Raw genomic sequence first — 16,842 nt, 5'->3', positions numbered from 1 at the left:
GAATACTCAATATTGTGAACAGCAGTGACTGTTTTGTCAAGACCTGAAGATGAAGAGCATTATTATTACAAATTTCAGTGCATAATTTTCTCCTCCAAGTCATGTTTCCTTGCATGGAATCATAGTTATTTTCTCCAAGATATTTGGCCTGAGTTCTGGAAGTGACAGTATTTTTGCTGACAAACTAAACCAAAACCCAAATGCTGTTAACTTTTAGTTTTAACCACAGAATAAATTGTGCCTGAAGTATATATGCAGCACGTAAAATTTGTAATTGCACGTTCTGAACTAGTTTGTCTAGAGCTAATGTGTGACTCTCAAGCTGATAACAAAATATATGTTAAACAACATAGAAGTTCTTAATTCTTATATTCAGTTAACTGGTAGCTAAAAGTGTTAGTGGTGACAGAGTTGTCATTGAAATAGGGAGCACTTTGAGGGTCACCAGGGAGGCAAGAGGCAGTACCTCTGTAGTGACAGTCTTAGCCAGTTGTGGGGTTGGGCTACCAGTTGTGCATCATTTGGTTTTCTTCTGCAAGGGGAAAGGATGCCATTAAGATGGGTAAACTAAGCAAAATAAACTGTTGGAGCTTGAATCCTTCAACTATGGAACTATATGAATCCTTCAACTGTAGTTCAGCTGATGGAACTTCAGTCATTCAAAACTATGGTTTTGAATTTAGACAATTGTCCAGTGTTATTGGCAGCATTAGTTAAATTTTGCTCTGAATGATATAATGTTCAACAGCTAGGAAAATACAATGCTAATTACAGGTCTGATGCTTTCTTTGGCATTTAAGGTATTTTCATTTGCTCAAGGTATTTTTAAACTTACTGCCAGTTTTTTACAGTCATGTTACTCCTTGCATTTCTTTCAAATATAAAGTCATATCAGTAGCACCATCTAAATGGATAAAGAATGAGTGAAGTGTAGTTTTGAGCTGTTGGTATAATCATGCCAGCTAAGAATATCTTCTGATGATGAATTTCAGTGTAAGAGCCACCAAATGAACCTAGTGGTTCTGGCACATGAAATGTGAATGGTGTAATGTTCCCTGAGACTTTATTCACCGGATTGCCAAAGTAATGCTTTTCAAGAACTTTGTGAACTTAAAACATTTAAAGGAATATTTCGAGTTCACAGCAGTGGAGAGTGAATGCCTCTTCTTAAAAAATAGGTTGGCTACTGTTATAGGTCAGCTTTTGCCAACAGTTTCTGCAGGAGATGCCAGTTTGGAGTGGAAACCCAAGAAATGGGTTCAGCGAAGCACTTTATCCTGTTCTTGGCTTAAAGCACGCGAATAATCCCATTCACTACCCGCGTGTGCTGTACTGTGACTGCTCACATAGTGAAAGTTAGGCATGTGTTTAAATAACGTGCTTATTTGGGGGCTCCCTGTGCGATGTCTGCTGGCAGAGATTTGATTTTCTTATGGCAGCCATCACATGACCTGTGCAGGGAGCACAGCGTGGTCTGCATTAGCCCTGTGGGCCAAAGCAAAGGCTATTTCTGCATCCACCCCCAATCCTTTCTGCACTTCTCTGGCAACTAATCAGCTGTTTGCTGCCAATTGTGCTCTCGTGTTTTTGGCACCCAACCGCTCCAACTTGCTGCTCATACAAGTATTGAATTGCCTTTGTAAGGCACAGAGTAGGCTTTTCCTTGGTTTAAGATTGTATATGTGGTTGTTACGACGTGAAAAAGAAGATAGACATTGCCGTAGTTTTCTTCATTTTTGGTCAAATTGTGCCCTTTCTGTCAGTAGCCCCACTGAAGTTTATAGAGATGTCAGCAGAGGAGGAGAACCATTTTGCAGGTCCAAGCTCACTGCTCAGGAGGACTAAATGGAGTTTTTTTACATCTGTTGTCTAATTGAAGGACCGTTCCTTACTGGAGAAACCTTCTAAACAGATCATTTATGGAAATAGAGCTCTTTCAGCACTCAAGGGAGGGAAAAGTTACATGCTCTAGCACCCTTTGCCTTTTGCATATTTTCTCTTCCAGAAATACAGCCTCAGCAGCAGGTTAGCAGACCTAGAGCCTATAGATAAAAGCAAGTCAAGCTGTACTAAACAGCAGCTGGTCAGTGGGACCAGCAAGCCCAGCACTGCAGCTGGTAATCAATGCTGCTTCTCCAAACACAGCATCTCCAACCTCCCACTTGATTTGTACTTGTCATGGCTTTTTACCTGCTGTTCAGCCTTTGCAAACAGCTCCACTGGAGAGGCCTAGGAAACTCCAGACAAAAGGCTGTTAATTGCAACCTAAAGGTAAAATGAAGTATGTTTTTTCAGTCAGTTTAGTAATCCTAGCTGTCAAAGAGCTCTGTTATCTTCAGAAACATGTCACAGAATATTCTTTAATATATAATCATCTTAAATGGAGTACTTTTTTGCTGGAGCTGTGTTTGGGAGAGTGAACAGGGTAACATGTAATACGAGCAGACGAAAAATAGTATGAGTGGAGTGCTTCAGTGGGATGAAAACTTGAATGCTTGCACAAACACCACAGAGGCCCTAAAGTATTGCTGTTAACAGGCTGGAACTTCATGTGTGAAATAGGTAAACAAGTACTATTTTCACAGACTGTTTGTGTATATGTCTTGAACATATTTCTAAAAGTGTTTGAAGTGCTGTACTTCCAGTAGTGTAACAATTAGTAACACTGATGAACTAAGGACTAAACTGTTAAAAAAGTGTATCAACAGGCTTTCAGTTGGCACATGATAAAATATTTATGATCTGGTAGCAAGTTTTTCAAAGGAATATTCATATCCACAAAAAAAAAATGCATAGAAAACCAGCCTAGTATTTAAATAGTTGATTCATCCTCTGTGTATAAATAAAATGTTGAATAGACACTCTCTTCATCTAAAGTACAGGACTGAAAAAGGATCTGTGTTGATTTTCTAGCTCCGATAGAGCTTGCATGGTTCTGGGAAATCACTTAGCATCTCTTTTTCTGCAAGCCAGACCCTGTAATGCTTGTTTGCCTTGCAGAGGTAAAGTGGAGACTGAAAAGGGGTGACTGCAAAGCAAGTTAAGAATCTCCTATCAAAAGTCAGGACAAATGGTTTAGTTTTGATGAAAGTAATCTGGAGCCATTGCACGCATCTCTAATAACTGCTGCTTGATAAAAGCCAACTTACAAAGTTTTGATAAAGTCGTATTGCAGTAGACAGTGCTGTGGCATCTTATGACCTTGATTTGGTTCATATCTGCATTTTTTTTCTCCCTTAGATAAGTAGTAGCATGTGAAAATGTTCAGTTTTTGAAATGAAGGTCAGTTCAAAGAAACATCTAAATGTTAAAATTTTTCTCTTGACTCCTCTGATTCCGCAAAATTGATTTGGAAGTCTTTCAAGAATTGACTTTACTCACTCTAAGCAATTGCTGAGAAACTTTAAGTTTGATGACTTTACTGTCCACTTGGATAGTTCTTCACCTAAGCCTGGGGAGTCTGTTTAAGAAAGTGAGAAGTTTTGAATGACATCTATTCATTGGTACCAAGAGTGACATTTACATTGGAGACTACAGGAACTATTGCTTACAAAGGAAGAGAATGTAAAATTCACATGATAAAGGCAAACCAATGAGGGATTCAGCTCAGTGGGAATGGTAACATCTACAAAGGTCAGTGGGATGAGATTTAAGTACAGAGGAAGGAGAACAAGGATGGATGAATTCATAGTTCTTTTAATAGTCTTTGATCCCCTGTTCTTTCTCCCTGTAGACATTAGTAGAGGAACTGGGTCCATGAACAGCTTTATTATATAGTTGCAAATGGTCAAGAGTTTGAATTTAGGCCCTTTGTGGAACAAATGTGAATTGTAATGAATCCTTTCACTTTGTGTGTGTATATCTTTTTTAATTAAAAATAGTCTCCACATTGCTGATAGTAACGAATGTTCTCAAGTCATAGAACTTGTTAACTCTCCCAGGAAAGCTTGCGAGGCATTGAACAGCAAATGAAACATGCAGACAAGTCCAATTATTATCTCTCATTTTTCTGCACGAGAACTGGAGGTAATTTCTTTTCTTTTTCTGTTTAGCACTTTCAGACCATGTTAAAGACTAAGTTGAATGTCCTAACTCTTCGTAAAGAACCTCTCCCGACAGTGATCTTCCATGAACCAGAAGCCATTGAGCTGTGCACCACAACCCCTCTCATGAAGACCCGGACTCACACTGGATGCAAGGTACTCAGAAGTATAAACTGAGGGAGTGAGACCACTGTGGAGGTGTCCTATGTGATTTTGAGAACTCTAAGGAACCCTAAGTAGGCAACAGTTCTGGAAATTTCATTAACTGCTACTATGACTATAAAGTTTCTTAATCAAAAAGTCATTGAGCATTTCTGACCAGAAATTTTGGGCTTCAGGAGGAAAGAGTTTGGGTTACATGTCATGATGCAAATTGTGGAGGATTTCTAGTAGCCTGTGATGAATTGCTGGTTATAAACACCGACATTATTTCTGTAAGGGCTAGTGTTGCAGATTAAAACTTGAGGTTAGTTAGGTTGGGTTTTCTTTTCTTTGTTTGTTTGGGTTTTTAAAGATAAAAAATGAAAAAGGGGGGCAGGAGACTTGCGTCTTGATTTGGTTAAGAAACAAGATCAATTTGCCCAGTTACATCAAAGCAGAGCTTCTGCAAGGATTTTCCTCTTTTTAAAAGTTTGATAGCTTAAGAACCTCGAGTGTATTCTTCTGTGGTAAGAAACCATATAAAAATAGGAAACAGATCTGCTCTGTTTGAATCTTTTCTTGGAGTCACTTCCCTTGATCACAGAGCTCGCCTGGCCTTGCAGAGCCATGGGCAGCCGTGCAGACTGAGCTGGGTACCAGTCTGGTCTGTGCTGCGAGTTGGGGCTTGGCAACCAATTCCCCTTCACCAGCCTGGCTGCCACTTGGAGGGAGTATCCACCTGCCCTCGAGGGTCGTAGTGAAAATGGAGAGAACTGGGCTTCAGACTGCCCTGCTCTGGGAAGTGGTAACTCCAGGAGAGCTGTTGCTTGATGCTGTGTGTGCTGGATAAGATCCAGTGCAATTAAATGTCTTAAACCCCTTCCCTGCCACAGTGTGTACACAAATACATGCACACACACTCTTCCTTGCTGGGGGATCTGATGTGAGTGAGGTGGGCTGGGAAAAAATTGCTTTCCCCTGTACTTGGGTACCTCCAGGCCTGGCACTTCCTCAGTAAAGTTTCTTCTTGGAAAGTGTTCACTTCCCAAGTGTTGGACTCTTTGCCTGTCACAACAGCCAGGAACAGGACCTTCTGCTGGGTGTTGAAGCAGAGCTGCCCTGTGCTGATGCAGAGGAAGCAACCCTAATATGCTTTGTATAGTAGCTTGCAACATATGCTCTTCCATGGTGATACTTTTTGTCCTTTATGTTGAGATCTAATGAATTTTGGGGAATATTAGCTATGATCAAAATGGTTTACAAAGTATCTGGCTTTCACTCCCAGTGGGAGAGGTCAGGCATAATAATGCTTTCTGAAATCAGTTTATCTTTGTGAATGTATATAGAATTTAAATGAAGCTTTTTATTTAACATATAGTCCTTCAATTGGAAAAGAATTGCAGAGCGATGTTGAACCCTTCAGTGAAGATAATCTCGTTCTATATTTAGCTCTCTTTTATTTATTAATTTATTTTTCCTGCAGTATAGCATAGTAGTGCTGACTAGGGAACATCTGCTACCACAACACTCCCATTCTCCTTCTTGTACTGCTTTTCCTTCTCCCCTTCCCCTGCAGCTAGTTTATCTCCTGTCAGTGCTGGAGTCTTATGATGGTTCTGGGGTAGTGGCCAGGCCCTCTTCAGGTGGTTCAGCTGTTGTGATTTTCAGTACCTGCCTTGGGAAGATGATTCCATGTGTATGTTGTTCCTGTGGCTAAGAAATCCTCTCGTGTTAATAACTGAAAGGCTTCAATTTTACCTAGTCTCTGTAGTCAGAACCTCTTTCTTTTCCCCCTCTTTTTTCCTGACTAAATGTGTTCTTCCTGACAGCTGTTAACAGGTAATTAACTTTCCTGTCCACTTTCCCTTCCAATTTTTTTTTTCTTTTTTTGCTGACTGATAGAGTAGTAGCATTGCCATAAAAAAGCTAGAATTTAATAATATGATTTTTTGCTCTGGAATATCTGATCTATTTCTCTTATACCGGGTGTAAGGCAGGAGATGCTGTGGTGTTGCTGGTACCACTGGGCTGTCTGGTTCTGAGATTTGGGCTTTCCAGGCAAGAGCACAGCATCCAGTTTCTACTTGCTTTCATGAGTCACGCTTTTTTGATCCTTAATCATTTTATTCCTCTTGACTGAAATCCCTCCAGTTTTTCTGTGTAATCCCATTAATGAGATAGCATCATTCACCTGACAGAGGCTCCAGACATCTAATTTTATTGCACAGTTTTAACATAAGCCTCAGCTGGCACCATCTTGTTGTGAGAACTTGACACATGCAATTACTTTGCTGTTTAGAGGCCTGGGCATTGGTTTTCTGATGTAATTGCTCCTTTACTTGTCCTTTCATCACAAGGCAGGCTTCTCTTTTTGCTTTCATTTGCAGTTAGCTGCTGAATTTTGAAACCCTTTTTTGCTGAGATCTAATCTCATTTAGTAATTCAATGGGATGGTTTTAAGAATAGCAGGGAAATGTCTAGTTTGAAGTAATCTAGAGGAACCCCCCACCAAATCTGGAAAGTTAAACAATTGAGCAAATTCAGAGAGCTTTTCTTTCTTGTCCAGTTCCATATCTGGTGCAACTTTTTTTGCCATCGTGATTTCTCAAATATATTTTTTACTTATAACAGAAGGGTTAAGACTCATTCCTTCTGTAACTGCATGCTTGGGTCTGATGTGCTTGTTGTCCTTCCCACCCTTCTAGACCTGTGGGTATGACTTCCCCAAGCAGGAGAGATGGATAATATTAGCACAGATTTGAAGCACAGAGCTTTGGGTGCACACATTTTTGTGTGTGGAGTTTGTGGTGCTGGTTGCTCAGTCAGGTGGGTTGATTTGGGGGCTGTAGTTCCCAAAGGGCACCTTCCTGCCCTCCTTAACCCACCAGCCCTGTTTGCAAGTGTGGAGTGACAACCCTGGGATCAGAGTGGTGCAGCCTCACACAGCCTAGATCAGAGCAGGATTTCTGGGTACAATAAAATACTCAGTCTCTGTGCTTTTCCAGGGTATCATTTGCTTTATTTGTCCTCATTTGCTTCTTGTCCTCCTTCAGCTGAGGATACTGAGGCAGGACACTGGGATGCAGTGCCCAGAGAGCTGCCATTTCTCTGGGACACACAACTGGAGACCTGTGTGCATCCTGCCTCTTTCCAGCAACGTGTGTGACATTTATGAATGCTGGACCACCAAGGGCTAAGGTTGGCAGCTGCTCCAAAGAGTGGAAAACCTCAACTGGCTTATTGTATGCCTGTAAATGGCAAGTCTCAGCTTAAGCTAAACCACCCACTCCTGAGGGATGACAAAAAAGAGTGAGAATAAATCTTTTGTTAGTAGCTGGACCACACTTTCAGTCCCAGGTTCTGATTTGATTTTATTTTAGTAGAGCATGTTTTCCATTCAGGTATGAGTGTGATTTAGATGTGTGTATATAAAAAAACCATCCCTTCTTCTTCAGATCATAAGGATTTCAATTAGACTGTGGCTGTCCTGCTTGTAGGTATTTTATGTCAAATGGGCACTCCTGTGTTTCATCTGGAAACCTCCTTTTCACTTATCCCAGCCCTAAGTACCACCAGATGGAAATGCAAAATCTGGAGTACTTCCAGAAAGTAAGTTACTCTCTACTCAGAAATGTCTGCTTTCTCCATGCCTTTTAACAGATTTTGTTTAAGTTCTGTGTGGTTTATTCTTCCTTAGTGTTGTAATAGGCTTGTATTGATTCTAATGTTTCTTGATTTCTGTCCCTTTGAGCCATGGTGGTGGCACGAAGGGAGCTGCCTAAATGACTTTCTCTCTCCTGCTGTAGCTTTTCCAGGCACTGGTGCAGTAATGCAAAAGGACAGAGGTTAAAAATGCTGTCTGCAATTTTTAAAGTGGTGTAGTAGGTTTAATTTTTTTTCCTTTTTATTGGAAGACTCTTCAAAGTGAAGTCACTGCTGAATAATCAGCACTGGGTCAGGCAATCTTATTCTTCTAGTTCCTACCAATGGACGAGCTTTTCTCAGCAGCCTGGGGGGGCTGAGAGGAGCATAAACAGTCCAAATAATTGTATTCTTATGAGTATGCTTTAATGAAATGGGAAATATATTTTAGTGATATGGCATTTACAGGAATGATACTTACTGCTTGCATCTCTTACTGGATTGATTTGGTAATCTTATTCATTCAGGCTTTGTGGAAGGTATGATGTGGAAACTTCTGTGATGGTGTATCTTAATTTAAGATGGATGGAATCTTGTTTAACACTTGTATAAATGGCATTTTTTGGGTAGTAGTGTTTTAAAACCAAGTGTTGCACATACTGATAGAGATTGAAAAGTAGACAAGAAGTAATATAAATAAATGGAGTTTGGTCTTTCAGAATACCTTAATAGCTTCACTCTCAAAGCAAAAAGGAAGTGTTTCTTGTACTAAGCTGGCTGCAGGCTGGGGATGACAGTGGGGCCAAGGCCACAAGTAGGCTTCTGTGGCACCAGTGTTGTGTCAGCAGCTGGAAACCAGCCTTGACTGGTGTAACTCTGGGGCACACCTGATGCTATGAACTGGATTTGGGATGCTTTCTGGGACAGCTGACCAGTGGCTGAGATGCCCTGACCTGTGCCTGGCCTCCAGCAGCAGCTCTGGCCCTTCAGCAAAACCACAGCCTGTTGCCCTTGTTCCTGCTCTTCTGGCTTTGCTGGCTGCTGCCAACAGTTTTCATTTTCCTCTCTGTCCTTCTCCCATTTTTCCCCTTTTCTCAAAAGTGGTTTTCACCATTAGAGGTAACTCCATCACCTGTGGGATAATCAGTCTTCACGCACATGAAATTATCTCACATGCTTTGAGCAACAGGATGAACAGCAGTGCAGCAGAGACTGGAAGTTTGGTCTGCAAGGGCTAAACAGATGAATGGGGATACAATTCAGCATCATAAAGTCACCCTAGACATTGGGGAAAGCTCATAATAAGCTTATAGGATGAATAGAGAGTAAGATTGATTGAGATTTAATTATGAACTTTAGAATTTCAATGTTTCTCATTGGGATACATATTAAAAAATGAAACATTGTCTTAAAATTCCCCCTCAGACTGATTCTAATTCCTTGTGTAAGGGGGTCATTTAGGAATACTGTCTTCTCAGATATTACTGCGTATTTTTGGTTTTCTGCCTTGTTAATTTTGATTGCAAAGGCCTTGCAGCAGGACTGTGTCTTACCACATACTTGCAAAATACCTCATTTTTACTCTGCCCTACATGCCTCTATAGCAAATTTAGAAATGCTGCGTTGTTGCTTTTATTGGTCGTTGCATTTTTAAAACTTACAATGTTGTTACTCTTTTCCCTGTGGACCAGACTTTCCAAAGCTGTTTTTTCCATCATTTCTGGTGTCTGCAACCTCTTCCACTGATGTCCCTTCCTAATCAGCTCAACCTTCAGTATCTAGAAAATGTTTAAATTGATGAGCCATCCTCCCAGTTTCAAACAGCCCATACAGCATGGTTTTGGTGGTGGCAATTTCAGCCTCATTCCTCTTCCCCTTCATTGGTCCCCAATGCCTAAGTTTTAGCTCTGGGTCGATGAAGCATGGTCAAATGGCTTCCCTCTGCTGCCTTGTAATTGTTTTACTGTTATGGGTTGGTTTTGTGTCTTCATACTGAATCAGACGAAACGCAACAAGAACACTGTTCCTCATGTCAGTACCCAGAGACCAAGGTACTCTTTACTGGTTTTATGTCTTGTTCACTCAAAGTGGCTGGAAATGCATCCATAGTCTCTCTGGGATGGTAAAGTCCAGGTGACATGAAGGGGTAGTTAAAAATCTTGTGTTTTACTTAAATTTCCACAAATAATTTAAAAAGCCTACTCCTGTTGAAAGTTTATTGCTCTTTTGACTACTGAAACCAAAGCTGATTGGAAGCTGCACTTATTCTTAAAACCACCTCACTTATAAAACTCAATAAAATGCTTTCTTTGCTTCTGTAGAATGGTCAAGGATGATTGTTTTGAGTGCAGCTGTAAATATAAGTTCCACTAGCTGGCTGGTCTCCATTACCATTTGGTAGGCCTGTAATATTAAAATGACCATTAACTTCAATAAAGAGACAAACAAGTGAGAAAAGCTAATTGTACCATCACTCCCCAGCCTGCTGTTTTACATCGTGTTTCATCTGGGTTGGAAGCACAGAGTGTTTTTTTGTTCTTGCTTTATTAAAGGCCTTCTACTGCTATCCTTAAGCATTACTTCTTTTGTATTGTGGACTGAGAGATTGTTTTTCTGCTGCTTTCTCCCCTCATAAAGTGAATCAAAAGGACACACATGACATCTTTCATGGGGCAAAACTTGGTATCTTCACTATATTTAGATACAGATAAAGTGCTGGTTGGGGAGAGATGTAGAGGCTGTAATAACATGTTTTCCAAAGGTGATGTGCATCAAATAAACTAATAACCCAACATGCATGCTATATAAAGATGAACTGTGTTTTTTACTTTTTATTAGTTTAGTGTTATGGAAATAAAATAAAGAGAAAAAAATGAGTCCTGAAGTTGTGGAAGAGTAAACTGCTTGCAGAAACCTTGAAACATGATTTTATTGGCTGAATCTTGTTTTAACATTCAAAATGGGGGGTTGCATGTAATTTCTGTTTCAAAACATGCCTTTATGGCAAGGTCCTGCTTCATACCTGTGAAGCTGCTGAGTTTTGCTGTGGGCTCTGCTGTGAGCAAGGTGGGATGAGCTGTGCAGGATGGTAGCAGCCCTCACTGCAGGGTGTTTGACACTGCCTGCCCTCAGCTTAGGAAAGAGTCTGTCTTGCATATGATTTCTTTAATTACATGCATGGAAAACCCATTTATGTCAGTGAGAATTTATACTTCAAATGAGTGCAGTGGATCTAATAGAAACATGAAGGGTAGATGCAAGTGCAGAAAGTTGTTAAAGCACTGTAATGCTTCATTTCCTGGTGTCCAGGAGTCTTAGGTGGAGAATATAAATTGGGTAAAGCAATTGAATTAATCTTTAACTGAGCCTGCTTTAAATAGTATCTTCTTCAGTGTTCAGTTTTGCTGCGTTGGATGTATTTTGGCATAACTTTATTTGCTTATTGCTAAAGTGGTGTTGTAAGAATAATGTATACTGAGAGCAGTGGAAGTTATGTCTTATGTCCTGTCAGATATGTTGGTGGTATTTGTTTTTTCCTTAGCATTTGCACTGGTGACATTTTTCAAGTCATGGTTCAAGTAAAGGGCATCTTGTTATTCATATATTGCAGTCAGCTTCATATTTCTGCTTTAACTACCTTTACAGAAGAAAGTTTTCTTCATAGAAGAAGTCTGTTTTCTGTGTATGGTGGAGCAACCTTGCTCGGAATATATGTATATTAATTAAAGGAAGTCAGTTTTGCCTATTTCAGTTTCCTTTTGGATTTTCACCAGGAAAGTGTGGTCTCAATTTTAAAGAGCTCCATGAAAAGAATAAGACCACCACCTTGGGAGGAGAGCACTGGTGACAGGGAGGATTTCTGGAAGCTGCCCTGCATGTTTGTGGCCAGCAAAGGGCTGGAAATACCCCGGGTGCTGGGTCTTCTCCCTGTGGTTCCCTTTGGGTTTGCTTCCAGAGGGAGGGAGCTCAAGGCTGGGCATGTTCTCAGGAAGGTCAGGGCGTGAGTGGAGTTTCATAGAGGTGTGTGAAAATATGCTGAAAATAGGGATGTGTGTGTGTGAGCACTCCCAGGAGGACTAGGGGACTGTGGGCCCTTCTTGTTGGGCTGCATGGGAAGGCTTCCAGTTGCTGTGGACCATGCAGACAGACCAGGCACCTGGGAAGAGAGGTCCCCCTGCCCCAGCGCTGACAGTTTGTGTCGAGGGGTCTCCTCAGTTCCTCGGAGCAAGGCTCAGGGCCCCCAGCTTTGTCTGTGGACAGACTGTTCCCAGCACTGCTTTGTCTTGCTTGAGTAAATAAGAGTAGAAAGGTTGCACCAAGTAAGCCAGATTTTGCTCAGATACCTGAGTGTCTGGACCCATTTTCTTTGGCAGTAGACTGTAGAAAATAACCCCTAAACAATAAAATCCCCTTGAAAACGCAAGGGTGTAGAAAGTCACAGCATCCATTGCCATGTTGTGCTTTGCTTGGTGCGTGCATTTGATCACTTGCACAATTGTGGACATTACATTTCTTCTTACTGCTGTAGTTCTGCCCTTGTAGTGGATGCATTGGGTCCCAGTGAAGAAAGTGACAATGCATAACATGGAGCCTGGGAAAATGTTTTTAACTTAAACAGAAATCCCTTTGGTTGGAATCTAGCACTTTCTTTGGCTTTAGAGCTTTGACATGATTAGTTGCCTTTGATTCAACAAAAGCTTGAATTGGAAGTCATCGGCCCTTGATTTTGTTAGCAAATGGTATTTATCAGCAGAAGTCATCTAAATCAAACCTTTTAGTGTAAAACAAGGCACTGAACAGTTTATATTTCTTTCAGTTATGGAAGAGATAGTGATTTGCATTCAAAGAGCACTGTGTAAAATGCCAACATATAGGAATTAAAAATACTCTCTGTGACTTGGTTAAGAGCAAGCACTGTCCATTCCTGAATCTCCACCTTTGCTTGTAAAAGCAAAGAGAAGCTTGTGAGGTACTGAGGAGGCCAGACACTGTGTGCAGGTGAATGCTCAGTCACTCTTTACTTAGGGTGATTTGTACTTCTGTATTATTTCTGAACCAGAAAGCTCCCCAAGCCCCTTCTGAAACAGCTTAGTTGTCTCCTGCTGCTCAGCTGCCTTTCTCTGCCAGCAGCCCTGTTTGCAGAGGTCAGCTCAGCTCACCAGGGCTCGGGGGAAAGCTGTGTGGGCACACTGTGCTGTGGATAAAATACACGAGGGGAAAACTGAAAAAGATCATGAGAATTAAAATGCATGCTTCCATTGAGTGGTAATGCATTGAATGAAGGTCCTAAAAAGCAATATATATTAATGAAATTCTTTTGATGCACAAAGCTCTGCAGAAAACTTCTGTATCTTGAAACACAAATGTAAGTTGTTTTGTAAGTTTTAGAAATACCACTTTTCAGTGTACTTGGAGCTGTTTAATTATAGCTGTCTTTGTAGGAGATAACGTACCGAAATAGTTTTCTCTGAAAGAATATTTAAATTTCAAAACCAATTTAATCTCTCTACAGCAGGAAATATTTAAATTTTGAAATTCCAAATTTACAGAATGCCTTAGGGGATAATCTTCAGTTACACATATATACAATATCATATAGCTTATGCCAGCCAGTAAGTTCCAGCTTTTGCAGTCTGGCACAAAGCCAGGACACCAGTGGGAAGAACAGTTGCAGTTGCAAGGTCCTAGATAGCTACAGATGTGTCAGGATATTTATTTTTCATGCTGTAGAAAATACTGTGCTCATTGCAATTGTTCAAGCAAAGCCTTCTGGTCATAGGAGCTAATTGCTTCCATAATAATTAAAGTTCAAATATCTAAGACCTAATAGCTTTAGACATATAAAAATTAAAATGAGATTGAAATTTATTACGTTGGCTACGCCGAGCAGATGCTGCAGTCACCGTCAATTGTTTTGTTCTAGCGTGTCCTTGGGAAACGTTTCCATCTTTGCGTGGCTGTTGCAGTGGAAGGATGGGGCTGTGGTTTGTGGTGCTGGAGAACTCAGGAGGCTGCTGCTTCTCCACGGCCCTCGGGGCATTAGGGACTCTGCTGTGAGCTGGCTTTCAGGGGAAGGAGGCACCCTTCCTTCCTAGCGCATGAAGTCATCCTTTAACAGAATCAAAAAACTTCTGGTTCTGTGGTTGTTGCTCCCTGGTATTGTTGCAATGGGCACCTCCCCACTCACCAGCATGAAATGTGCCGGGAGAGGTGTTGGCAGATCTTTTCAGATGTGCTTTTTCACAACAAAGGCATGTGTGCCTATTCTGTGAAGGTATTCTGTGCGGCTCTTCCCCCCGAAGCCATGGATATTGTTTCTTTGATTTCCATTAGAATACTGCAAAATTTGCATTTGGCACTGGGTACCCACTGCTTACACTAGTTCGAGCCAACATGAGCCTTCTTGGGAATTTGTAATCTCTGGTTACAGCTGTACTATGCTCAAACCCTGCAGTACTTACTTTGGGGCCAGTCCTCCGTGCTGAAAGCTTCCCACTGGAGCAAATGACAGTGGCAAGCAAGCAGGCTGAAATTGGATTACACATCCATTCTCCTGCAGATGAGGTACCAGTGGCCAAGAACGTAGGTGCACAGGCTGCTGGAATGTAGATTAATGTTGCAATCCAAAATGCTTTATGTCATAAGAGAGAGGAAGGTCCTTTGTGCCACTTCTGTTTCTGTTAGTTCCAGGAGTATTCCTGCTCTCCTTGTACTATTGCAATATATTCTGCAATGCAGTGTGCTGTATACATATATTAGCTCAGAAGAGAAATCAGTCTTTCCATTCCAGGATTTGGATGTCAGTGTCTGAGATTAATAACATTTATTTATTTTATTGAAAAATTATTTTCTTTGCATAGTTAATTAAAAGTTCATAACAATAACCAGCACAATGCTTTGGGGCAATTTTAAGGCCTGATACATGTTATCTATTGCTGATTAATTACCTTTATTGTAGACTATTGTGAATATTTGACTTGAGGCTGGTGGTAATTCAGTAAGCTTTCTTCTCTGGGACTCTAAGTTGTATAGGGATAAGAGGTGCAACAGAAGTATGAGGGTGTTTTGTTTGTTTGCCTATCTTTTTCTCTGAGAAAGGAGACAGATCCAGTTTCAAATTTACAGTCTGGTTTGCAAAATGAGTAAGTACCTCTAAGTTAAGAACTTCCCTTGTATTACTAACCCAAGAATCTCTGGTATTCTCCTATAGCCATTTCACAGCAAGATCCTATTAAATGATACATATTGCCACAGAAGTAAAATACTGAATGTCACAGCAATGTAAATTTGGAATTGAGTTTATCATGTTTTATCAGTGAATGAAAAACTAATGTTGAATTGGTAGTACCCTGTTAACTCTGAAGAAACAGAATTCCCACTGAGGTTGTGGTCCATCCCTTTTTGGAAAGCTGATGTTTATTGCTGATGTTTATTTCCTGATAGATTCTAGGACTGCTTTCGGAGTGCTAGAGCATAGCACACTGAGGAAAAAAAATACTGAATTCATCAGCTAGAGCATGATGACATGATCTTTTGATTAAAGTGCTCTCAAGATTTAAATGGCATGACAGTGCCCTGACTTTGTAATCCCAAACCTGAGATGTAGATAACCTTACATTTAATAGATGGCAGTACACAAACATTTAAAGAAGGGACACTAACTTAAATTAGCAAATTTTGGAAGATGAGCAAGTTGAAAGAGTCTTTATAAGTGTACTTTATAAAGTTCACTGAAGATTCATGGAACTGTTTGCTGAGAAAGATTTGTCAATGAGTTGTTATTTGATGGGATGTTTTTCACCCCCGGGGACTTGTTTTATTTCAGTGTTTGTTGTGGGTCCCTCCATCCTGCAATTTATTTTTTAAAAGGGCAAAAAGCAAGTTTCAAGTCAGAAACAGATTTAAATGAATATACCAAAGATTAGAGAAAGATCTTCATAAAGGCTGGTACAGTTGAGTAGTACAATTGGGACAGATGATAAGGAAAATAGAAAACAAAATACGATAGTGTGTATGTGTGTGTTGTGATTTTATTGAGAATATCATTGAAGTTGATTCTGAGTGTTCTCTGGAACAGGATGAACAGAAAACCAGACTGGTTTTAGTTCTTTATGAAAGCTGCTTCTGTGACTGAATTTTCTGTAGGCTGGGAGTAATTCCCCTGTGCTGATGTCTGACTCATTCTTACAAATAGTGCAATAATACACTTGAGCTTTGTCAGCTGTTTGTAACCACAGCAGCCAGAATCCCCATGGGAATTATCATTAATGGGATGCAGTTTTTGGGTTGGCTTTGCTATGGTATAAATTGGCATACTTCCTTTGACTGAACTGCCATGTTAAGTTATATCGTGTAAGAATCTGACGTTCTAGTTTGACATGTGGCTTGGAGTTCCTATTGATTGAAAGCAGTCCGTTAATAAAATCAAAGTAATTGAATACAGCCTATGGGAACCAGTGCTGTTTGTCATTTGTTATTAGGCAGAAACATTAAAAATATTAAGTAATTCTTGAAATGATTTTTAATAGTAATTTAAAGAAAGGTGTGTTTTCACCCCAGAGCTTTGCCTTGAGTTGCATTTGCAGGCCTTCAAACAAGGCCAAATAAATTGTGTCACTCTGCTTTCCCAAATGGGAAAAAATTATATACATCTAAGAAATATACCGTAGATGTAATTTAAATTTGGAACCATTTACAGCACTTCCTTTTTAGCGAGGATGAACTGAATGACTTTAATTACCGGTGACTTAATAATGAGCCGCTCTGAGGTTTTTGCTGTGCAATACTTTCCTTACCTGCGTTTGGTTCAATGTTATATATAGTTTGGTTCAGGCGTCTGTCCTCAGGGTGGCACTTGTCCCAGAGCAGGGGACAGGTGTAGGCTGTAGCTGCAGCTGTGCCCTGCGAGGCTTTAACGTGGGCTGTTGGCTGGAGCAGGAGGCTGGAGACAGCCCTGTGCTGTGGTGCCTGTGCTCCCAGCTCCCAGCCCGGCCACCAGTGCTCCCGGGGCCCTGAA

At 40.6% G+C, this 16,842-nt stretch overlaps 1 protein-coding gene across 2 annotated transcripts in view; it reads left to right on the top strand.

The window, feature by feature from the left end:
• Positions 1-16,842, top strand: part of PID1 (phosphotyrosine interaction domain containing 1) — an 85,637-nt gene that overhangs the window by 28,981 nt on the left and 39,814 nt on the right. For both annotated transcript variants that reach the window (XM_066326305.1, XM_066326306.1), the window contains exon 2: positions 4,053-4,199. In XM_066326305.1, the coding sequence (XP_066182402.1) occupies positions 4,053-4,199 (147 nt within the window). The remainder of the gene's footprint in view (positions 1-4,052; positions 4,200-16,842) is intronic.

Source organism: Sylvia atricapilla, chromosome 10, assembly GCF_009819655.1.
Source record: "Sylvia atricapilla isolate bSylAtr1 chromosome 10, bSylAtr1.pri, whole genome shotgun sequence".
NCBI lineage: Eukaryota > Metazoa > Chordata > Aves > Passeriformes > Sylviidae > Sylvia > Sylvia atricapilla.
This window is presented reverse-complemented; position numbering and strand designations above follow the sequence as displayed.